We start from the raw sequence: 23,540 nt of genomic DNA on the forward strand, positions 1-23,540 counted from the left end.
GCCGCAAATCTAATTTCACAATCGGGTGTTGCTTTCCAAACCAACAATTGATGTTGCGGTTCGCGTCTCTGCGTGGGACCCACACATATATTTTTGGGTAAAGTCCGTTTTTGGACCTTGAACTATCACGATCGCCCGATTTTGAACCCTGAACTACGAAACCAGTTATCCCACACCCTGGAACTAACCAAACTGTTCACATTACCCCCTTAAGCTCAATCCAGCCCGGTTTGGACCACGTCACCATCCGACGTGGCGGTACTTGCCCAGTCATCCGAATACGTGGAGGGAGGAGGAAAGAGGAGGGGGCAGCGCACGCCATGGCCTTCGCGAGCTCGAGCTCCACCACACCCGGCGTGCGCGAGCCGCGGGAGGGGGAGGGAGGAGGGAGGAATGGAGGATGGAGGTGCGAGCCGCCGCACCGGAGCCGAGCTCGAGCTCGCGGCCATCATCTACGCGTTCCCGCCGCCGGCGCCATCCATGGCGGCCGTCGAGAAGGGGCTCGCTGCGGTGCTGGCCGAGTACCGCGCCTTCGCGGGGCAGCTGGGTGAGGCCCCCGACGGCACCCCGGCCCTGCTGCTCAACGACCGCTGCGCACTTCATGGAGGCAGCCGTGGACGCCGACCTCGTGGTCATGGCGTCCGCCAAGCCCACCCCGGAGCTGCTGCGCCTGCACCCGGACCTCGAGGGGGACCTCCAAGAGGTGGTGCGCCTGCAGCTCACCAGGTTCCGCTGCGGCTCCCTCGCCGTGGGCTTCACGTCCAACCATGTCGCCGCCGACGGCCACGCCACCAGCAACTTCCTCGTCGCGTGGGGCCGCGCAACCAGGGGCCTCCCCACGGGGCTGCCTCTCGGCACCACCAGGCGGGGCTCTTCAAGCCGCGTGCCTCACCGCGCGTCGAGTTCGACCACCGCAGCAGGGAGTATCGCCTGTCGTTGCCCGCCGACGCAGATGAAGAGCTGGCTCGCGTGCCGGCCGCGGGACGCAGCGGGGCTGGCTCGCCAGCCCGCGTGCTGCCGGCGGCCAGGCGTGGCGGAGCTGGCTCGCCGGCCCGTGCCCCGGAGACGGTCGGGCGCGGCGGCCAGATCTGGCCCACCGCCGCCACCTCCTTGCCACGCGGAGCTCGCGCGCGCCGGCCGCGCCGGCGGAGCTCGAGCTCGCAGAGGCCATGGCGCGCGCCTCCGCCCCCGCCGCGACGGCAACGAGAAGATAGAGGAGAGGTGGTGGCCACCTCTGTGAGAGAAAGAGAGAGGATATGGTAGCTGACGTGGCGACTGGCGTCACGTGGACGGGTGACGTGGCTGAAAACGGGGGTGGATTCGGTTTAGGGGGGCAATTTGCACGGTTTCGTTAGTTCAAGGGTGTAGGATGTCTGGTTTAGGAGTTCCGGGTTGAAAATAGGACGATCGTGAAAGTTTAGGATTGTAAATCAGACTTTACCCTATATTTTTCAGCGGCGAAACGATAAACCTTCTTCCCTCCGGTTGACACACACAATCTCTCTCCATTCTTTTTCCCTTATTTTTTTTTCTCTTTGCTCCGTTAGAACATCTCCAGCAGATTACCAAAATCTTAGTACCTAAAAATCGGCAGCGTGCTTTTTTGACATCTTCTCCAACAGACTACCAAAACACTCAATCTCATATCTCTCCTGAATCGTAGGACCCATCTGTCAGCGCCTGGATTCTTTCCCCATTCTCGCCTCTCCTCCACACGGCGCTCTGCGCTCTCCACACTGCTGCGACGCCGCGTCGGAGACAAGCGCTTGGAGAGGAGCTGCTTGTGGGAGAGGAGCTGCTTGTGTTGGAATTGAAGGGGGGGCAAGCTTCGATGGTACTGGATTTAAAGAAGATACAACTGCTGGCTTGCTTTGCTTGGTGGAGCACGGATGCGTGCTAATGGAGATGGAGGCGTGGGTGGCAGGAAGAACTTTGATTCTGGCTCATGCGGCCTGAGATTCATAGCAAGGAGCAAACTGAGAGGAATGCAAAGAGGTGAGGAACTTGACTGTAGAATGAATCGAAACAAAGCTCATCGTGGATGTAGGATTTGGACCGAGCAGCTGGGCTCTATGTTCGGCGGGCGGCCAGCAAGAGTGTGTTGCCGGTGGCGAGGCACGGGCGCGCCGGCGCGAGGCGAGACGGGGCAGGGCGCGGCCGGTGGCAGGGGCGGCCTGCGCTTCATCGCCAGCGCAGGGCGGCGCCGTCAGGCCCTTGGCGGGCGGCGCCGCCGGAGGCTGGGTCGCACGGCCCGCGGAGCAACCGCGCCGGGCGAGCGGAGCAATGGCGCTGGGCTGAGGGCGGAGGAGCGACGTATGGCCGGGGGAACGACGACGCCGGACGAGCGGAAAAATCCGGCGCGAAGCCAACCGCCGATAGGGTGAGCTTGCTTCTCCCCCTACATCTAGGGGAGATGAGATCGGATTTTGACAATTGCTTAAAAGTTTTTGGTATTGAGGAAGTTATTGGTAATTTGTTGGAGCTCTCTCTAATCTCTAAAATATCTCAAATAGTAGTTTTTTTTAATATTGAGGATTAATATGAGCAATCTGCTGGAGATGCTATTACTCCCCCTCAGATGCAAGCGGCAGTCAGCAGTGACGGCCCCCACAGTGAGCGGTGGTCGGAGCTCGCACGCACGGTAGCGTGCTGTTCTATTTTTTTTGTATTTTTCTCACCCTAGCTATGTAGATCTGAGCGAGGTAACGTCTCGATGATGCTCATGCTTGAAGCCTAGTGGTCTGCAGCTCCGAGCGGCGATGGAGTTTGGTGGCGAACAACTCTCAATGGGCCGGTGGGGAGACTGCGAGAAACAGCTTGCAAGGTGTAAAGCTCCTACTAAGATTAGAAATTCCCCCATAAAGCTGCTGGTGCCGGGTAAACTCATATTGGCTAAAGTGAAAAAGAAGAAAATGGTAGAGAAATTCGGCATGGTGCTCACTAAACCTCCATAATATCTAACAAGTCGAGTCTTATGTCGGTCATATAGAACACCAACACATAGAAAAAAGCGAGGTGGTGGGGATGGTGGCAATGGTGGATCCTAGCGTTCATCGAGGGCTTGCGCGGAGCTCGCAGAGCTCAGCTCCAAAATTTTGTTGTACAAATTTTGTTACACAAGTTTTGTTGCACAAAATTTTTTCGCACAAGATCTGTTGTACAAAATTGATACATTTTGGTGTCTTAAATTTTATTTGGTAATGGCTTGTCTCTTCTCTTTGATTTTGTTTTCCAATTTTTGTCGTACAAATTTTGTGTGTGGAAGTTTTGTTACACAATTTGTTTGTACAAATTATTGCTTCAAAATATTTTACGCAATAACTTTCTATACAAACTTTTGCTTCAAATTATGTAACTCATTATTTTGTGTACAAACTTTTGCTTCAAAATTTTGTTAGACAAATTTTTACAAACTTGTGCTTCAAATTTCGTTATGTAAACCTTTTTTTGCAAAGTTTTTGTTTCCAAAGTTTGTTTGAACTGTAGTTTTATCGCCAATCAAACATAAAATCCCGAAAGAGAATGAAATCCCAAAAAATCGGGTATGTGTTTCCTAAAAGGGAAAGGTGTAGAATGTCTTAGTAGAGGCTGGCGGCGGCGGCACGGGGGGTGGGGGTGTCTGAAATCTATTGTTGGGAAGCCTCCTGGCGCGCGCTGATTAGAAAATCCCTCCTCGAGCCAGGTTGTGATTCGCCAAAATTTCCATTCTTGGTAGTACATCACACTTAATAATACTTCTCTTTGAAATTGTTCCTGTTGATATGAAGTATGTTATCAACAAATGAAGATCTTTAAAATTTGGACAAATGCTCTATATGTTTTGCAAGTCGATAAAAAACAATACCGGTTAAAGTGGTGGCAATAATCAAGGTGTAACCGATGGGAATAAAAGAAAGAGGAAAGGTGCAAAGATAATGTTGCCTCTGTTGAGCCAGCAGATATTACTTTTGGCATTTGAAGTAGAACAAAATTCATACCATGGTCATATGGTACCTTCCAGTTTCCGATTGCTTGAGGCGTTCCTTCTCGAACCCAAAAGATGCTGAACTGATGCGATGCTGGGATTCAGATAAGCACAAGAAGGGTGACGGAAAGTTTTGACACCCAGCTGATGCTCGCCAGTGGAAGAAGTTTTAAGGGAAGTATTATTTGAAATTTAGAAATGACTTGGAATGTACGGTTTGCATTGAGTATAGAGGGAATGAATCCATATGGTGAAAAAACTAGCATTTACAACACATGGATAGTGATTTTGACGATGTACAAGCAGCGTACCTGGTTGCACCAAAGTATACTATATATTTTGAAATGACCTATTTAAAATGTCCAGACGATATATTGAATGTTGAAATTTAAAATGAAAAATAAAATAACATATTGGATCCATTAATTTCAAAGAATATTCTGGTATTCTAATTTCGATTTATGCTTTAAGAACAAAGATATTTGAAGATAGGGACTTGTTTAGCTTTCCAACCAAGTCCCTCCACTGATGTTGTGAGTGACACGTGCCTACCATAGGCTGTTTGCCTGCTCGGCTCCGTTCCGGCACGCTGCTGCCCGCTGCAGATGCAATCCTATATTCCTATACATCGTACAAATCTCAGAATTGGAAGATATATTTATGAAAAATCTAATGGAAGATGCATAAAATTTTACAGTCCCCCGCTAATTCAAAAACCAATGGCATCTAACAGCCCATTAGCCCATTTGGCTAATAAGGATGGCTATGATCACTTTAAAAGCCCATATGACCAATCCTTTACTGGGCCAAATTTTCTCTAATTGAAAAGCATATGGCATTTAACAGCCCGTTTGGCTAACAAGGCTGGCTAGGGTCACTTCCTTTTTTTTTTTGAAAAGCTCGCTAGGGTCACCTTAGAGCCCATATAGCCAATTGTTTACTGGGCCAAAAAGCCTTATCCAATTAATGCGCGTATAAAGGACATAGTTCCAACTTGCTTCTTCCTTCCTTTTCCCCTGCTACAGTTGCTTGGGGGCGATAAGGAGGCGGAGTGCGTTTCCAGCGGCGATTCCGCCGGCCTCTTTCCTCTCCGGCGGCCGTTAGGCACCGGAGAGGGAGGATGGCCGGGGAATCGACGCGCGGATGTATATATGATAGCTAGATATCTACATAGTCTTAGGTTGTGCTCGCCGGCGGTGGGTGTCAGTGGAGCTAGCGTTAGCCGGGAGGTAGTTCCTCTGTGGCTGGTCTTTCTGGGCGACGTCGGCGGTGCTGGGGAATAAGTTCTCGCGGTCTCTTCCTCGCCCGGGGGCGCCTTGCTCCGGCGTTGGCGGTGGGGTCGGCGAGTTGCGTATAGGAGCTTGTGGCCGGTAAGTCCTCCTCACTAGCTGGTGGGGAAACCGCTGGCCTTCCTTTTCTAGGGTGCAGGGTTGGCTGCGGGTGCTGTGGTCGCTTGGTGGCTGGATCTGCTTCTTTCTTTCCTCGGCGGCGGCGATCATCGATGGTGGCAGATCCAGGAGTTGCTGGGGTTTGGGGCGAGGCCCCGGTCGACGTGCGACAGCCGATGACTTCTTCTACTGCGACTCCAACCAAAGTCAAGTGCGATGGGATCTCTGTAGCTCACGGTGGTGTTTGGCTTCTTCTCCGTCAGTGATGGCCGGCGACGACGATGTCGACCGAAGCAGAGTCAGGATCTAGAGACTTGTTTGTTTATTCTTCTTTGTTTAAGGTCCTTTGTGTTGTTTGGCTGGTTCAGCTACCCTTGTAACCTGTATATACGGATCTGTATCTGTACGTTTTCCATATCTGAGTAATACAAATACGTACTATCAAAAAAAGGAAAAGAGGGCCTTCTACCGCAACCTAGGATAAACCCAGTCCATAGACCACAAAGACACAGCCCCGCCCAGTCAGTCATTCACGCGCGCCGAGGCTCCCGTCCCCACCTCGACCCCGTGGACCGGGTCCACACAGAACCCCTTCGCCGGGGCGGCGAAAGATCTGAGCCGCGACGGGCTCGAGCGCCGGCGAGCGCTCGCGCAGACGCCCATCCCCGGCCTATAAGAACCGCCCCCCGGCTCCTCCTCTCCCGTCTCAGAGCCCAGCCGCGGGATGACGTGGCGTACCTCAACACCACCTCCGCGGCTCCGCCTCACTGAGCCCCACGGGTCTCCGACCAACCCCCAAATAGAAGCTTCCAAACCCTAGCGCAGGAGGAGGAGAAGCGTGGCGGAGCTTCGGGGATGGCAAAGGCGAGGAAGCAAAAGGGTGATGGTGGCGGTGCAGGTGGAGGCGCCACCGTGCTCCACCAGAAGCTCTGCGTCTCCATCGACGTGGAGAACCAGCTGATCTACGGGTGAGCCGCGCCGCAGCTTTAAATGTGCCGAAATAGCTGCGATCCCCTCTCCTGGTGCGCGTGCCCTGACGTTTTGTGCGGGTTTAGCTGCTCTTCGCGGTTGCTTAGCGGGGGCCGGGTTGAGGCGCGAGGATTAGGGTTTGGAGTTTGCGGTGGAGGAGGGCACATACTTTGCTAGCGTCTGGGTGTATTGGAGTTAAAAAACGCTTCGATCGATTTGTAAGATACTATGGTTCTATTTGACTGCTTTCAAAAATCGGAGTTGTCAGATTTTGATAGTGCAATGTGATTGCCGGGTATTATTTGAAGTTAATGCAGCTGCCCGAGTAGTGAACTGGGTAATGTGATTGCTTAATAATGTATCCAGCTTTTCTCTTCTACTTGTGCTTGGTTGCCCATTATTCGCGGAATTGCACCTAATGTAAAAATTCTGTCAATTGCATCCACGAAATAAACCATGCGTCTTATGATACTTCATGTTGTGACAGTTCCTCAGCATATTTCTATACTAGATTCATGTAATAGAGGGCACTAATTACTAGGACGCTGCCGAAAGAGCAAAATTATGATCGTGTGCACCATGAGCTGTCTCTAGGACGTTGCTGAAAGAGCAAAATTATGATCGTGTGCACCATGAGCTGTCTCCATTGTCCTGCAAAACCATGAGCTGCAATGTGTAAATTATGGTTTAAGTTATCACTATTGAAGTTGAGCGAATGCAAGGTCATTTGCAGCTGTGTTGCATCTGGTAACCAATGTAGTCCGCTATATGTACCACATTTGATTTTTTGAAGTATTATTGCTTTGTTTTCATAACTATAAAATGTGTCTCCATGGTTCAACATGTTCATGGAAGACACCATTAACTTTCCTGTTTGAAACGAGTTCACTCGATTTGTGCAGTCCAGGTACAGGGATTGCATTTTCTCTAAGCTACTGTATTGAAAAATTTAAAAAAACATGCATGTTTGGTCTTGCTTATTTGTCAGAAACAATGCATATAATTCCTTATAGTTATTGTTGAGAAAATATCATATGGGCTCAGTAAATGGGTTGGGGGAATAATGATTTTGTTCACATTGAAAGTGCACTGTAGCCGTTTATAACTACCATAGTTGGTAATAGCTGTCTGGCTGACACCATGAGGAAGTTGCTGTTGTTGTGAATATTCTTCCAGGCCTGTCGCAGAAGAATTTATTCACTGATTTTTTAATGCTAGGTTCGGTAATAACTGCACAATCTGGACGTGGAACATAATAGGAGCTCATTTGGTAGGGCTTCGGCCGACTCTGGCTCCCTCCACAAATCACTGTAGTGATACTGTTCATCAAATCCATTTTTCTGTCCCCTCCCCTCTCTCACTGACACAGCCGGAGCCAGTTGTTCTGGCTCCCCCAGCTCCATGCTATAGTGGCACTATAGTGTGGAGCCGGAGCCGGTGGGAGCCCGAACAAAGAGGAACTGTTCTTTCGATGAATTGCATTTATGTACATGTACTACCTGCATTTTTCTTGATATATTAGTTATTTTTCAATGTATTACTCATTCTTGTCTGATTGTAACAATAGAGGGTCAAGTCATCATAACCGTAGGGAACCAAGTTTAAGGTATAAATCAAATAATATTGGAGACCAGTCTGGATGAACTTTGCTGTGCATGCTGACAAAATGACTTTGCGGGAAGCTGACAGAACATGTTTTTGGTCTATTCATTAAGGTACACCGAGATAAAAGTTCTTCTAGCCGATAACGACACATTTGCTCTACATGCTGATAATATGACAATCAGGAGTATTCTTGTGGATGGTGAAACTGCTGAGTTTGACTATTCCCCTCATTGGAAAAATGAAGGTGATCAACCAAATTGGTCTTTAATATCATGTTTGAAGACTGCTGCTGATGCAGCATGCTCAACATATACTTCGGCTTTAAATCGAGAAGCTGTACCAAATCTTATTGTATCATATGAGAGATCAGTTAAGTCGATAACTGAGCAACAGTTAGAAGAAAACAGTGAAAAGCATGAAGAAAATAGTGGAAGGCTTGAAGAACATGGTTTGAAGCCTGATCAAATTGTTAATGGCTGCAATGGTTCTGCAATGGAAGAGCAAAAGGAAAAGGAAAACGGAAATGGGAAGGGCAAGGAAAACGGAATTGAAACTGAAACTGAAAAGGTAGAATGAACATTAACAAACATTATTTACCAGCTATTTACATATGTGGATATGCGGAGACATGATACCTCATTGCAATAAATTATAGGTGAAGAACATAAAGCTGGTTCACATAGATTATATTTTGGAGAAGGCTGAAACTGGCATCCACTTCGTCGGCAATGTTCTGTATAGCAGCAGTCAGATAAGACGGGCACATTGTTGGTTTCCTTGCATTGATAGCACTACACAACGCTGTCCGTAAGTAAATTTTATTTCCTCCCTGCTTGCAAATCTTGGCATTATATTTTCTTTTGCATGTTAATAATTCTTTTTATATAATACCCAGATTTGACCTAGAGTTTACAGTTAGCATGGATTTAATTGCTGTCAGCAATGGTGACTTACTTTACCAGGTATGCATTCAGTCTTGATTGACAATGGTGGTCTAGAGGCAAAATACTCATTGATTTCCTTGTTTTGGAACAAGAACTAATAACTTGCTACAGATTGTTAGCAAATGTTTCTTTGTGAGTGTTACGTGATGATCTCCTTTTGTACTCTTTCATTTCATGATCTTAGGTCTTCCTCGTTCACATTCTGCTTGTGCTACATAATGCAGGTCTTAAGCAAGGAAGATCCTACAAAAAAAACTTATGTGTATAAGTTGAACACTCCAGTTAGTGCACATTGGATATCCTTGGTTGTTGGGCCACTTGAAGTTCTTCCTGACAGCAATGACATAAGTGTCTCACACATATGTTTATCCCCTGCTTTGTCAAAGCTTCGGAATACAATCACATTTTTCCACGATGCATACAGGTGCTAACCAAACAAACAATGTGAAAAATGCTTAGTTCAGTGTTGATTTCACTAGTATCTCAACAAGCTCCTGTTTTTACTGATTTCAAAATTTGCGCTTTAGTGATAACTCATAACTGTTCCTTATATTGTCATTTTTGCAGCTGTTATGAAGACTATCTTGCTACACCATTTCCCTTAGGTTTGTACAAGCAGATTTTTCTCCCTCCTGAAATGACAGTGTTACCAACAAGCTTAGGAGCCTCCACATGCATATTCAGTTCAGATATCTTGCATGATGAGAAGGTTATAGATCAGGTGCGTGTGTGTCTCCCTTATTTTACTTCCCTCTCAGCTTGACCAACAATTTGGCACTTCACTCTTTCACGAGATGTGAATGTTTATGTGTTTACTATTAGAGCCTACTTATCGATTGTGATAATTCTCCATTGAGCTATTTTCCTGTTTTCTTCGCCCCTTCTTGCTAGTAAGAGCATGTAACATTAGTAAACAATGCAATAATGCATAACTTCTGCTGATAGTGCAAGCTCTCGTTACATCAGTTTTTTTTTGTTCCAACTAATTGCAACTGGTGTACTTCCCTGTATGACATTTCATGCTTGTTAATTCGATCAATTCGCTTGGCACCTCCAGAAGATGACAGTAAATATGTTTATGAGAAACTATATGTGCACTGCATGTTTGGGTGCCTTATATTTTTTTTTTAATTTTTGCTGAATATATTGCTTTGTGAACCTGTCATCCTTGGATAGGAGCATGTGAAAATCTGCAATTCATGTGCCTGAACCATGACCCACTGCTACTATTACTTTTTCTTTACTTGGGATAATACCTTGTTTACTTTTTTATCCACTTAATTGGTGAGCCTTGATAATGCTATATAAACATGCGTTCCAGTATTGCAGTTTTGCTTCATGTCCTATAGTTCATCATTTTTTAGTATCCTTTTAGAACACATTTTGATTAACATTTATTGCTAGTTATAACTTCAATGTCGTGACTAACTTGTAAAATAGTTCAGATAATTGGCACAAGAATCAAACTAGCTTATGCCCTTGCAAAGCAATGGTTTGGAATATACACAAGTGCAGAGGAGCCCAATGACGGTAATTCATCTCTACCTGTTAATTTATGTAGTTATTACTTATTATTACATAATAAAACATTGTTGACAAATAATTTCCTGCTGGAGCAGAATGGCTATTGGATGGTTTGGCTGGTTTTCTTACTGAGATATTTATCAAGCTTTTCCTTGGGAATAATGAGGCACGGTATAGGCGCTTCAAGGTTGGTGTTCTTGCTAAAAGCACATATTATGCATTTCTTACAACTGTGGTATATGATTTTATGGGGGATCCCTTAGGTTTGTTATATTATACTTTAAAATGAAATTAAATTTTTTCATACTTGTGTTTCAGACCTAATTCAATGGGATCCTTCAATCTTTAAGAAACTTGTTCGAGAAAAAAATGTTTAAAAATTTCAACCAACCTAGGAGGAAATAGGTGGGCATTGTAAATAAGAAATAGGCACCCAAATTCATCTAGAAGAGGACTCAAACAGTCAAACTTAGGTTCTGCAATGGGGTCCTATAGATTTATCATATGTATTAGAAATGAAATCAAAATTGTTTGTACTTGACTACTTGTTTAGTCAAAAACCTGAAAATTTCTCATAGTTGAATCTGAGAAATGAGGATACAGATGTCTCATTTTCCCAGCAAATTTTCCTACAAAGGAAGGCTGGAGTATACTAAATCGGTGTACTGCTAACAATGAAAAAGGTGCTAGGTCTCTGTGATCTCATTGTTATCAGAATTGTTTGAGTTCAGCACATGTTTTGTTAATTTTTTTAATCTATCCTTGTATGGTCATTTAATCTGTGATAGTTAAAATAGAATTTGGACCTTCAGTTCTTGAAATAGGTTTCCATGCCTGCTCTTCAATTACACATTGTTTGGAAGGGGAAAAACATTCATACATTTGTTCAGGATTGGATTTATGGCTTCGGTGCTGCAATTGTTCCTTCAGCCATGCATTTATATGTTCATTCAACTAACATGATCATTCGGTAGCATTATTAACTTTTGTTTTGGATTTGTAACAGGCTAACATCACCGTTTGTGAGTCTGATGTTAGTGGTGCAACTGCTTTGAGCTCTCCTGCTGCTTCAAGTGATCTATATGGAACTCAAACAATTGGTTCATATGGGAAAGTTCGTTCATTGAAGGCAGTAAGTTTTGAGCATTTGAACTATAAAATCTGCTTATACATATTGTTCTCTCAATTTGTTTTCTTTTCTGAATTTTGAACAGGTAGCTGTTCTTCAAATGTTGGAGAAGCAGATGGGGCCAGACTCCTTTCGGAAGGTATTTGCATCTTTAGTACCGCTGTTTGCACTATTGTTAATGTTTGTGTACATAATTGGAGCGCTTTGACTAAACACTGTGTTGATTACGAGAAGTACATAATTATCCATGATAGGAATTACTGAGTTTCTGATACTAATCCTTTCTGCAACTTTTATTTTATCTATATCCACAGTTGAGGATTCTTTTATTGTTTTTAGTTAGAATATAGTTATATAGCTTCTGATAGACTGATAACGATCCCAATTTCAGATTTTGCAGTTGATAGTGACCCCAAATCGTGCCTCGAGAACACTTAGTACGAAAGAGGTATAACAAATTGGCAGTTGGCTCTATGATGTTATTTTGGTCAATTTCATAGCATGTATCTACATATCTTTCCCATCCCTTTACCTTTTTGGTAGCCTCACTTGCTGATGAGAATATATATGAACATAAATTTAGCAAGGGTAGAATAGGATGAAATAAATAAATATACCCGAGAGTTGTAGGACCTATATTCTCTAAAAACTTTTTAAGGCTAAAAAACTTAGATATGCAATCAAAGTAAGAACTTGCATTTTGGGGTAGTGCTGCTTTTACAGTATACTGAGCCCAAGCACAGTAGCAGCATATGCTGAGGAATATGGTATGTGGTCTTGCTTATGATGATGTTACATTATAATGTGGGATATTTCTGCACTCAGTATATAAATTATTTCTATCCCTTTCCACACTCATGTTATTGACAAATAAACATGTAATATGAATTTAGCAGCAAAATCATACTTCACCCGGACTCGGATTTATTCTTTTACTTCCTCTTATTCAGTTCAGACATCTTGCAAATAAGGTTGGTAACCTCGAACGCCCATTCCTAAAGGAATTCTTTCCACGGTGGGTCGAGTCTTGTGGATGTCCGGTTATGAGGTGAATGACCTTATTTGTTGTTTGAATGTTTCCAATTTCAACATTTCTTTATTCGTTATCTCCTTGTACTTAATTACATATCATTCTTCTTGGAAGATTGGGTATCTCATATAGCAAAAAACGGAATATGATTGAATTAGCCGTTTCAAGGGGTTGCACCGCAAAAGCTACACCTGATTCTGATAGTCATACCAATGGTGACACTCGAGAAGGTGATGCTGGATGGCCAGGAATGATGAGTGTACGGGTTCATGAAACTGATGGGGCATACGATCATCCAGTTCTCCCAATGGCTGGTGAAGCTTTGCAGGTGGTTGAAATACAGTGCCATTCCAAACTAGCAGCTAAGCGTGTTTGGAAATCGAAAAAAAGCACCAAATTTGATGGTTCTGACGACAACATAGATGTCTCTACTCAAGAGAACCGCACAAGGTCTATTTTCACAAATCTGCCTTTTTCATCTGTTATTTACTCTTTCTCACCCATTTTTCCTGATATCTCACATACATTGCTGATTTATGCAGCATCGATTCGCCTTTACAATGGATTAGAGTAGACCCAGAAATGGAATATCTTGCTGCGATCCATTTTCACCAGCCCGTTCAGATGTGGGTGCGTATCACCATATAAACTTAATATTTGTTGATAAAAAGGGACTCCTGTGTTTCATCTGTTTAAAATTGATAATTAAATTATTATTGATTATTGTACTGCACACATGGAGTAAGTTGACGCTGAAGAATTTCTGTGGTTGGTGATTTAAGATGTTTAACCATGAGAGAAGTCCTCTCTCTTTGAATATATGATGATATTTCCCAAATTCATTGTGTTGGCACTTAATAGTGAAGATCCAGCTACGAGATGTGCTGGTGTGTGTAGTGTTTTAGGTATCAAAGGAGAGTCACTAAGTCACGCTGTCAGACTCTTTCCTGTGTGACTCTGACCCTTTATACCTATTTCTTGAAGGTATTTCCACGTATGAGCTTGCCTCTTGACTACTTGATAAGTGCTAATGCATCACATGTGCAGCCTCTGGTACATATCACATCTTGTGAAGTGTTACCAGGACATGGGTGCCTTTCTATCTTTAAGATTTTTAGATAGACATATCTACTGATGGTGGTGCTTCCTTGGTGATTCAAACAGATGCATCATATGTCCATTAGTCAGTTCAAAGTATTTATTATCTGGTGAAGTAGGTGTTAGATTAGGATAACTGTCCATAAAGTGATGGAAGTTGCCAAAATAAGATTTTGATAAGTAAACTAGCTTGTGCATTTCCTTTCTCCCTCAAAACTTTTCAGTGTGATGCATATTGGATTTGTGCCAGTAGTTTAAGCTTTGGATACAGCATAACATTATCGATCAATTGAATATGGTGTTAGGATCAATAAGTGTATGCTGTTTTTTTTCTCCCTTTCTTATTTCAAATTTTGAACCATCTGGCAGATCAATCAATTGGAGAAAGACAAAGATGTTATATCACAATCACAGGCAATATCTGTCCTGGAGAAATTACCTCAGCTTTCTTCTGCTGTGATTAATGCCCTCAATAATTTCCTAAATGACACAAAGGTATTTCAAGTTCCCAAACCTGTTTCTTGAATTCTTATATTTCAATGTTATGTAACAGATTAGTTAAATGCAGGCCTTCTGGAGAGTTAGAGTTGAAGCGGCATATGCATTAGCAGTTACAGCATCTGAGGTATGCTACTGTAGGGGTGCAAATTGGTGACCCTTAGGTCAACCTCCAACCCTCTCTAAAATTTTGTACTAATTTTTCCAAAATGAGATTTGATTTTGGAGAAGTAGTACAAAATTTTGAACTAAAGAGGGTTGGAGGTTCACCTAAGGGTCACTAATTGACACCGCTATGCTTCTGTAATGTTTGCTACTCTTTGTCAGTCATATATTTGCTTTACAGATTCAGTGACAATTCTATTTCGAGATATTTGAAAACCAAAGTTTACACATTTATGGGTTTGTATTTGTTAATGAATGTGCTGTAATATAGGGTTATATGGGTTTTAAGATTCATGTTATAGTCCAAAAAAGTAGCTTCTGCATACTTCTTCATTTCAAGAATTGATGTATTTTTTATAGTGAGCTCTTAAAGATGTGATGAAAATCAAAGAAAAAGAATCAGATGAGAATGTATTTCAGATAAAAGTTGTAGGTGGGAGTGATATAGTCTAAAGAAAATAATAAAATTAACAATGAAAATGAAATTAGAATGCGCCAGGAAGTTCTCCTTGCTCCTGCAAGCAATGTAGATTGGCCGTGAATGGTTACATAAACGAGCCATTAATTGAAAGTACTGAAACATCTTATCATACATTACTTTATACATTTCATGTTGTGATATATGCATTTGTTTTACACTGCTCAGCAGCAAAACGGGAAATAATGTAGTTCTTTCCCATTTGTTCTAGGAATCTTGTTTGGATGCGTCTGATTTTTCACAAGTATCTTACATGAGTTTATTTTGCTTCGTTCAGGCAACTGATTTAGCTGGGTTGCTTCATCTGGTTAAGTTTTATAAAAGCCGCCGCTTTGATGCAGATATTGGAATGCCCAGGTCAAAATCGGCACTATGCATAACTTTTTTTTCCCTATCAGCAGTTATCATGTATAGTTGTTCCCTTTTTTTTGCACTTAAGGTTAATTAAGTATTGTTCTGTTTTACTGATAGGCCGAACGACTTCCATGATATCCCAGAGTACTTTGTTCTTGAGGTAATGCTTTTGAGGTAGGAATTGTTTTGTGAGTATTCATGGCAAAATAATGCGATGCAGAGCAGTATTTAAAACATTTCTGGTATCTGGAACTATGTATATTAGTTTGTCATGCACATTTCAATAAAATAATATAGAGCTGTTTTGGGCAATATAATAACGGTATGCAATGTTAGAATTCGTTTACCTTTCTTTACGTTGTCATTATTCTCAATAAGAAATGAAAGACTTAAGATAACAAACCCATTTGTTAATGTCTTGACATTAAAAAATGCGCATATCCGACCACATAGCAAACTGTATGGTCAAATGTATGAGATATTTATCTACCTTGATTGTAGCAGCGCAAACTCTTTATCTGTTGATGCAATGCATAGTCATCTTATATAATCTATTATATGACAGTCCAATTGAGATACAACATTTGATGTTCATTTATCTCTTGATGTAATTCGAAATGTGGCTTGTTCATGGGCTTTGTTTTTTTTTCCTTGGGAAAATGGTAATGTTTGACCAAGAGAATGTCCAAATCTGATTATACAGGGAAATCAATATTTTTTGGGGTTCCCTCAACCATATGTTCGAGCATTTCATTGTTTGCAAAAGTATACTTGAACATTTTAAATTTGGTTGCTGCTGATCGTGCTGATAGTTTAGTTATTGTGGTTTCCTAAGCTATTGTTGTTTGTAGCATACAATATGTGATGACATTTAATGTTTTTATGTTCTTTTTATTAGGCGATCCCCCATGCGGTAGCTCTTGTTAGATCATCAGACAAGAATAGCCCAAGGGGTGCCATTGAGTTTATTCTTCAGCTCCTGAAGGTTGCTGCAGCTTTCTGGTTTTCATTTTACTTAAATGTTCATCTATGATCCAGTAACCATATTAATTTTATTTTTCATAAAATCATTGAGTAATTATTGTTCATCATTCATGATTATATGCATATTACTTTCATAATTCTCTAATGGTCACATGTTTTTGTATGACCCATTTTCAGTACAATGATAACAACGGAAATATTTACTCTGATGTGTACTGGCTATCTGCAATGGTACAGGCAATAGGCGAACTGGAATTAGGCCAACAGGTTTGTATGGATGCATATCATCTAATAAAGTATGACTTATATTTAATTTTATACACATTTCGACAAATCATTTCATGAAAATTTTGCTTGTATGCTTGGTAAGATAAAAAAAATGATTAGTTATAAAAATGTGTGTTCACTTTCATGGAATTAAGCTAATCTGTTCCAGATAGAGTTTGGTTTACTATATAGGACATACTGTATTGTTTTGTACACCTGTTAACTGGTATTGTAAATCTAATGCTTTATTATAAATCTAGTGCTTTATTTGTTCAATCCTGTGGAAATTTACACTGGAGATTTGTCTGCATGACATTAGTGCAATCCAAACTGATAAAGTGGATTCCATCCAGACCCAATGATTCCAATCAAAGCAGAGCAAATGTTGTTTCACACTTCTGCTTTTATCGCCACAGAAAATGGAATATAACCAGATATTTTTGGGGGTTTACCACTCATGCCTTTGAAATGTTGCCAGCTGCTGTTTTAATGCTGTTCACAAATTTCATTCAAGATACTGATGACTGTACAAAAATAACCTCAAGCTTTTCCACAGGGCATGGGCTTCCTATCCTCTCTACTCAAGCGAATTGATCGTCTCTTGCAATTTGACAAGTTTGTGGAACTTCCCCCAACAGTGTTATATTTACATGTCTTGTTCGGAAAGTTGGTAATGATGTGCCTTAAAACCTTTGTGCAGCTTTATGCCTGGTTACAATGGGGTCTTGACTGTCAGCTGCATTCGTACCCTTGCACGAATAGCAAGGAGGGTGTCATCTTCCATATGCCTTGTAAGAAAGATTCCATCTATATTCCCCACATCTTCTACGGTAGCACTGGATGCAAGTGGGTACCCAATAGTGTTTTTTGGGTCAGCTAATTAATTACGATGGCATGCCACTCTAGTTCATTTCTAATCCCATATTATTTACGTATAATGTCGTTCTTGTTCATTTTATCAACTTTTTGGGTCAACCCAATGACCCAAAATATATATAACTTGCATCCCTAAGTAGCAGCTATGCTTATCATGTCACATTCACCTCGCATTATTGCAGGATCGCATTTCTGAACTAATTTCCCCCTTTCGCAACATGGACAAACCATGGAAAGTTCGAATTGAAGCTAGCAAGGTTCTTATTGATCTTGAATTGCACCATAAAGGCCTTGATGCAGCTCTTTTATTGTTCTTGAAATATGTGGATGAAGAAAAGTCTTTGCGAGGTTGGCTTGCTGGAGTACTTTTTAGCTTATTTTGCATGCTTTGATTTCTTTTGACATGCACTTGTTGCAGGAGCGACGAAGTTGGCTGTTCATGTCTTGCGTTTATGTCAAGCAAGTACTGTTCCCCACTTTAATGATCAAATAAGTTTGACAACTCTAATTGGTCTTCTTCACCTGCTTGCTGGTGCAAAAGCATACAATAATGTATTTCTTCGTCATCATGTGTTCTGCATATTGCAAGTTGCTGCTGGAAGGTTAGCAAATTTTCTGTTCACATGTATTCATCATTTTTGTTCCATTAGTTACTTGTTATTGCGTCATGTGACGTTCACGTACAAGCAATGTTCGCCTAAATGCGTGTGTAAATGAAAAAGAGGGTATGCGTGTAGTTTAGGGCCTAGTCACCAAATTAAACACTGAACGCATGTAGATGGTCAACCTGGTCAAAAACGGTGTAAATGATGAAAAAAATCAGACCCGACCCGACCCGACCAAGTGACGGGTCGGGTACGGGCTGAAATTTTTGACCTGAAACTCAAAAAAACCCGATCAAACCCGAAAATTACACAAAAATTTGCGAGCCCACCCGACCCGATCCGAACCCGACCCGACCATGTCATGGGCCGGGCATGGGCCAATGTTTTTTGACCCGAAACCCGAAGTGACCCAACCCGACATATGATCAGGCCTAATTCAGGAAAAGAGTTTGCATTTTTTTTTCCATCAGTACTTACATGCTGCCAGTGTATCTCTTGGAATATAAGTGAATTGCCCACCTCTCCCCATCAGCTTAAGCTTTTGGGTTGAACTGGTCGGTCCATGCAACTCAATATGGTATCAAAGCCGAAGGTCTCGAGTTCGAATCCTAGTTAGTGCAATTAAAAAAAAATTGATGCTTGCTCCTATTTCACATTTGAGGCCTGAGGGAGCCTCCACATGAGAGGGAGTGTTGGAATATAAGTGAATTGCCCACCTCTCCCCATCAGCTTAAGCTTTTGGTTTGACCTGTTCGGTGCATGCAACCCATGTTATACAGTCGTCCGACTAATCGCGATTAGTCGACCTTATCGCTCCGCTGGCTTCGATAAGTGAAACGACTAGCTTTTGTCGATCAGATGTCTGATCGTCCAACTAATCGTCGCCTAATCGCGATTAGTCGTCCGACTAGCTACTTGGACGATCAGGCCAAAACCAAAAGATGTCCAGCAGACCAGCACTCCAGCCCGCCGCCTGTACTGGGCTCAATTAGGCCCATTAGCCATTAGGGTTAGGTTAACTATATAACTTGCACCATTAGCCATTAGCCATTAGCCATTAGGGTTAGGTTAACTATATAACTTGCACCATTAGCCATTAGCCTGTACTGTGTGGGACAAGAATATGGAGTTCTGGACAGTTCAAACATCAAATCTCACAAGTAAGTGTCACCAAACTGACTATCATTGTGGTGTTCCTACTTGCTATATAGTATATAAGTACATATACATGTACATATATGTCGTGGGATATATAGGACGACTATAGCGACGACTAGGACCGACTAGGGTCGACTAATCGACCTGATCGACGACTAGTCGTGACTAGTCGCCTTATCGGTGCCATGGCGACTAGGTTCGACTAGACGACTGTATAACATTGCATGCAACTCAATAGTATCCAAGTACCAGAAGCTGAGTTCTCTTCAAAACGATTGGACCAAGTTTCAGCCGGTTTACAACAAAAAATAATTTCAATAATGTTATATTAATTGACATGACTAGATTCATCATGAAAAATATTTTCATAATATATACACCCTCTAACACAAGTGAAGTTTTGGACATCAACATGGTCCCCAAACACAACTTTTACTAGTACATGTTATTACAAAAATAGTTATAAAACATATTTACTGTGAAACTACATTTCAAGCTGATTCATCAATGTTAGCAATCACAATGTGATATTAAATAACAATTTATTCTACCTGTACCATTTTCAAATATCCAAATTCAACACGTATAATAATTTGTAACAAATTTTTAGAATGGTTGATGTTTACTTACAGACAACCCCAAACTTCACTTATCAACTTTAGGGATTAACTATTTCCATTTAAGATAAATTCTCCCTGTAATCATAAATATAAGCTGTTTAGGACATAATTTCTTTAGAAACGTATTGTTTTAAATAGAAAAGGTTATATAATGAAATTCTATTTTATGATGAATCTAGTAGTATCAAGCTGCAAAACTTTTTGAATTTTTAGTTACTGATGGTCAAAGCTACAAAAAACTTAGGACAAATCAATACCTATATTTTTGATTGGAAGGACTGCTTTGATATAGATATTGCTAGTCAAAGTTCCTTATCAGAGAGGGTATCGGAACCCTAATGGACTTGGAAGTATTTTGAAATGGTCAAAGCTAAAAAAAACTTAGGACAAATCAATACCTATATTTGTGATTGGAAGGACTGCTTTGATATAGATATTGCTAGTTAAAGTTCCTTATCAGAGAGGGTATTTTGAAAGTACAAACTGATTTCAGTTTGAATTACATGGACATGAACCTCCATGTTCTTTTACTCAAGATTTTTTGTCTCATGCACTATTTCATCAAGGCATCAAGCTTAATATTCCCCCTATTGGATCTGTTCTATTACCTACTACCTATACATTGATATTCCTACTAATTCAGTCAGTTCCCAGCATCCCTGTAAGCAGTGGTGGAGCCAAATGAGACAAGTGGGTGCTAACTTGACAAATTGGTACTATGTTTCAACAAATTTAGAGCAAACTCTAGTTTTGCAAATACATTGTAAAAGCTGAAATCTTATTGTGGCCATCCTTTGATGCTGCAATAAGCGAAGAGCAGGAGTGAGAAAATACATTTATCAAAAATTTTCAGGCTCTTATTGTGCAAGGTCCTAGCAACACAGTACGGGTGATTTCATTGTCTGGGTCTATGCTGCAGCACTGGCCCTTGTCTGCACCCCTGCCTGTATGGATAGTGACAGGATAGACATGTTCTTGGGACATAGAAAATGACAAAAAATGGGTTTCAGCAGTATCAGCTTTGGGATCTACTTCATCACAAACTAAAAAGAAAAGGACTAAATGTCCCTGTAATTATTGCCACCATGTCATAAATATGCGATGTTTGGTCATCAAGCATCCATTCTTTAAGTCTGTTGTGCTAATTTTTGTTTCATAACGACATATTTCCATTGTCAGGTCTCCAACGTTATTTGGTGTTCCAAAGGTTGTCGAACCCCCTCTGGTGGTCCAGGACATATGTAGTGATCACCACACTAAAGCTGATTCCTCGATTCCTCAACCATCGAGGCCTCAAGAACCTTCCACTAGCACTCCTAGTGTGCGTGAGGTCTTACCTACCTCTGGACCCACTAAAGATGCTGATAATATATCTAACTGCAGTGAAAGAAGGAATGTCGTCAAAATTAGGGTGAAGCTTACTGCATCTTCCAGTAAAGCGTCGGATGCTGACCACAGAGTCCATTCTCATGGTGGAAGAAATGAAAATGAAGCGGGTCCATGTAGTTCTATGTCAGTGGATGCCCCAATGGTTGAAGCAGCAACTGAACCATTAAATGTAAGCAATCATAACATTGAGGAACAGAACTCATGTCATGACCGTGAGTCAAGGATGTCAGCAAGCATTGGCAATGCTAAACTAATTGACAGGCATGAGATTTCCAAGGAACTACAGTGTACTGCTGATTCAAGGCTGGATGTCCTTCCCAAGGATCAGTTCTCTCCTGCCGTTAATCCTTTGGGAGTTGTAGACAAGCCTGGTAGTCAGCTTGAAGTAGTCTCCACCAGCTACGATGGAAACCAAGCTCCAGAGTCTGTGAATGGAGTGGAAACAAAAGAGAAGAAGAAAAAAGACAAGAAAGATAAAAAGCGGAAACGTGATGAAAAACGAGATAAGAAAGATGATCCAGAGTATCTGGAGAAAAAGCGGCTTAAGAAAGAGAAGAAAAAAATGGAGAAAGAGTCGGCCAGGAAGCAGCTGGAAGGTGAAGGAAAGGCTACTCCTGAACAGCAGAAAATAGTGAAACCTTCAGGGTTGCAGGAAGTTTTGCCAGCAAGGCCGCCAACAGCTCCGGTGCGAAGTGCTGAACCAGCTCCATCACAAAGTGCTGAACCAGCAGTAGTGCGAAGCTCTGAACCCCAAATATCAAGCAAGGAAGCAACCGTAGATACTGCACGAACAGCAGCCAAACCAAGGATAAAGATCAAAGTCAAGCCCTTGATAAGAAAACCAGAAGAAAGTTGAACTAACTGTAGAATTGTGACCAGGCGGGCACCATTTGTAAGGATTACTGTACAGCAAGGCAAATGTGGGTATGTTGTAGGTTGTACCATGAGAAGCCAGTTTTTCATTAATGGCTGATGTATCCTGTAAGAAAGAATACTGCTGCTGCCCTAGTAATTTCTGGGGTAATTGAAATCGAGTTCTAGGGTTGTCCATGAGTAGCCATTGCTTCTTTCTTTTGTTTGTTCCATGAGTTCTAGGATTGGAAATATCGATATGCTCAAGTTGTCGTTGTTGATGCACTCTTTTCAGGCTTGAGAAGTATTGGCAACATTCCCCCCTTTTTTTTGTCGTTGTTGCGCTTGTTTAAGCTCCATAGCATGTGCTGGAGGTTTAAGCTCTTGTTACAGTATGATTGACTGGTCTATATTTTTTATCTTCTCTGCTGAGTTTGCCCAATAAAATCGTTACTGTAAGCCGTGTCATTCAGATGTTGTATCTGTCTAGTAAAGCTGACGCTAGAGTTTGCTTAGCGGACTCGCGCTCCCTTTTGCTTTTGGTGTGTATTGTGCAGCAGGTGTCCTATCAAGGAAGGACTGCTGGTGGTCGCGCCACTAGCAGCAGCCTGCAAATCAAGATACCACATTGGTCTGTACTCTGAAAACAATTGAAAAAAGAAAAACCACTGAAGAGTGATCTGCATGCTTTACAGCTGCAACAAAATCTGAACTGTGATGACCACGGGTCCAGCCTGGCTACTTGTTTGACTCTCTATTCGGAAGATCAAGGAACAATCTTTTGCATATTCCGAGAATCCATTATGAAGTTTTGGCAAGCAATTCAACAGCGAGACTTGCAGTTTGAGATTTGTATTTTTTATTGGTCTTGCTGGAGGATAATGAAAGCTACTGACCATGGCTTGATTGGCACTGGGATATTCCTCGATCCACTGAGCACTGGTGAAAAAGTTTGCGGTTGTCGCTGTCCTGCTTTGCCGCTAGGATTCGTTACAGTGTGCCAGTATAGCTCCACCTGTACCTTGCAAACTGAGATCCATCGTCCATGGGATGCAAATACAATGCTTTAGATCTTCAGACTTCAGTTAACTTCTTCCCCACAGCAAAGCCTTCCCAACTTGTTTGGACTTTCGAACGAACATAAGGACTTGGGACTCTTGGATATCTAGGGCCTGTTTAGTTGCCAAAAAAATTCTGGCCAAGTTTTTTTTGGCAACTTTTACAACACTAATTAGGAGTATTAATTATAAAACAGGGGGAATTTGTAGATCCTCCAAACGTAGAGCGCGTAGGGCTTTGAAACCAAATACGTTACCCATAATGGAAGTAAACATGTTAATAACAGAATCCTCTTTAAATAGGTCTAATGGATAAGCTACATAACAGATATATTGATCTGCTTCCCTAGGAACGGGCTCGACGTGATAGCATCGTCCTTTGTAAGAGGGACGGTAAATCGCGAGACGAATCTAATGAAGATAGTTAGAGAGTAATTAATTAATAATTAGCAGATGATTATTGTAGCTGTGTAGCATCACTATTGCAAATCATAGATTAAATAGGCTCATTAAATTCGTCTCACAATTTACAGCTCATCCGTGTAATAAGTTATTTTTTCCATCTATATTTAATACTTCATACAT

At 42.0% G+C, this 23,540-nt stretch overlaps 1 protein-coding gene and 1 pseudogene across 2 annotated transcripts; both read left to right on the forward strand.

Annotated features, from left to right (window-relative positions):
- Positions 1-393: 393 nt before the first annotated feature.
- LOC120662659 lies at positions 394-1,577 on the forward strand (annotated as a pseudogene).
- A 4,391-nt stretch (positions 1,578-5,968) lies between these two features.
- LOC120660627 (transcription initiation factor TFIID subunit 2-like) lies at positions 5,969-22,178 on the forward strand. 2 transcript variants are annotated; one of them, XM_039939226.1, is made up of 26 exons: positions 5,969-6,320; positions 7,540-7,591; positions 8,037-8,493; positions 8,582-8,733; positions 8,822-8,888; positions 9,095-9,294; positions 9,438-9,591; positions 10,316-10,400; positions 10,490-10,581; positions 11,401-11,526; positions 11,609-11,662; positions 11,915-11,971; positions 12,474-12,571; positions 12,668-13,003; positions 13,096-13,183; positions 14,021-14,146; positions 14,220-14,276; positions 15,070-15,149; positions 15,264-15,306; positions 16,045-16,131; positions 16,308-16,397; positions 16,954-17,012; positions 17,098-17,188; positions 17,456-17,621; positions 17,692-17,875; positions 20,836-22,178. In XM_039939226.1, exons 3-26 carry the CDS (start codon positions 8,098-8,100, stop codon positions 21,899-21,901), a joined length of 3,954 nt encoding a protein of 1,317 aa, XP_039795160.1. In that variant the 5' UTR covers positions 5,969-6,320; positions 7,540-7,591; positions 8,037-8,097; the 3' UTR covers positions 21,902-22,178. The 2 variants fall into 2 exon arrangements, with proteins under 2 accessions (XP_039795160.1, XP_039795159.1); XM_039939225.1 differs by lacking the exon at positions 7,540-7,591 and having other exon boundaries at positions 5,970-6,320; positions 20,836-22,101.
- Positions 22,179-23,540: the final 1,362 nt, after the last annotated feature.

Source organism: Panicum virgatum, chromosome 2N (genome assembly GCF_016808335.1).
Source record: "Panicum virgatum strain AP13 chromosome 2N, P.virgatum_v5, whole genome shotgun sequence".
Taxonomy (NCBI): Eukaryota; Viridiplantae; Streptophyta; class Magnoliopsida; order Poales; family Poaceae; genus Panicum; species Panicum virgatum.

Coding starts and splice junctions, on each gene's coding strand:
- LOC120660627 (XM_039939225.1), top strand. CDS start 6,208: ATGGCAAAGGCGAGGAAGCAAAAGGGTGATGGTGGCGGTGCAGGTGGA. Junction 9,295..9,437: donor TTTTTCCACGATGCATACAG/GTGCTAACCAAA, acceptor TCATTTTTGCAG/CTGTTATGAAGACTATCTTG. Junction 15,307..16,044: donor CAGAGTACTTTGTTCTTGAG/GTAATGCTTTTG, acceptor TCTTTTTATTAG/GCGATCCCCCATGCGGTAGC.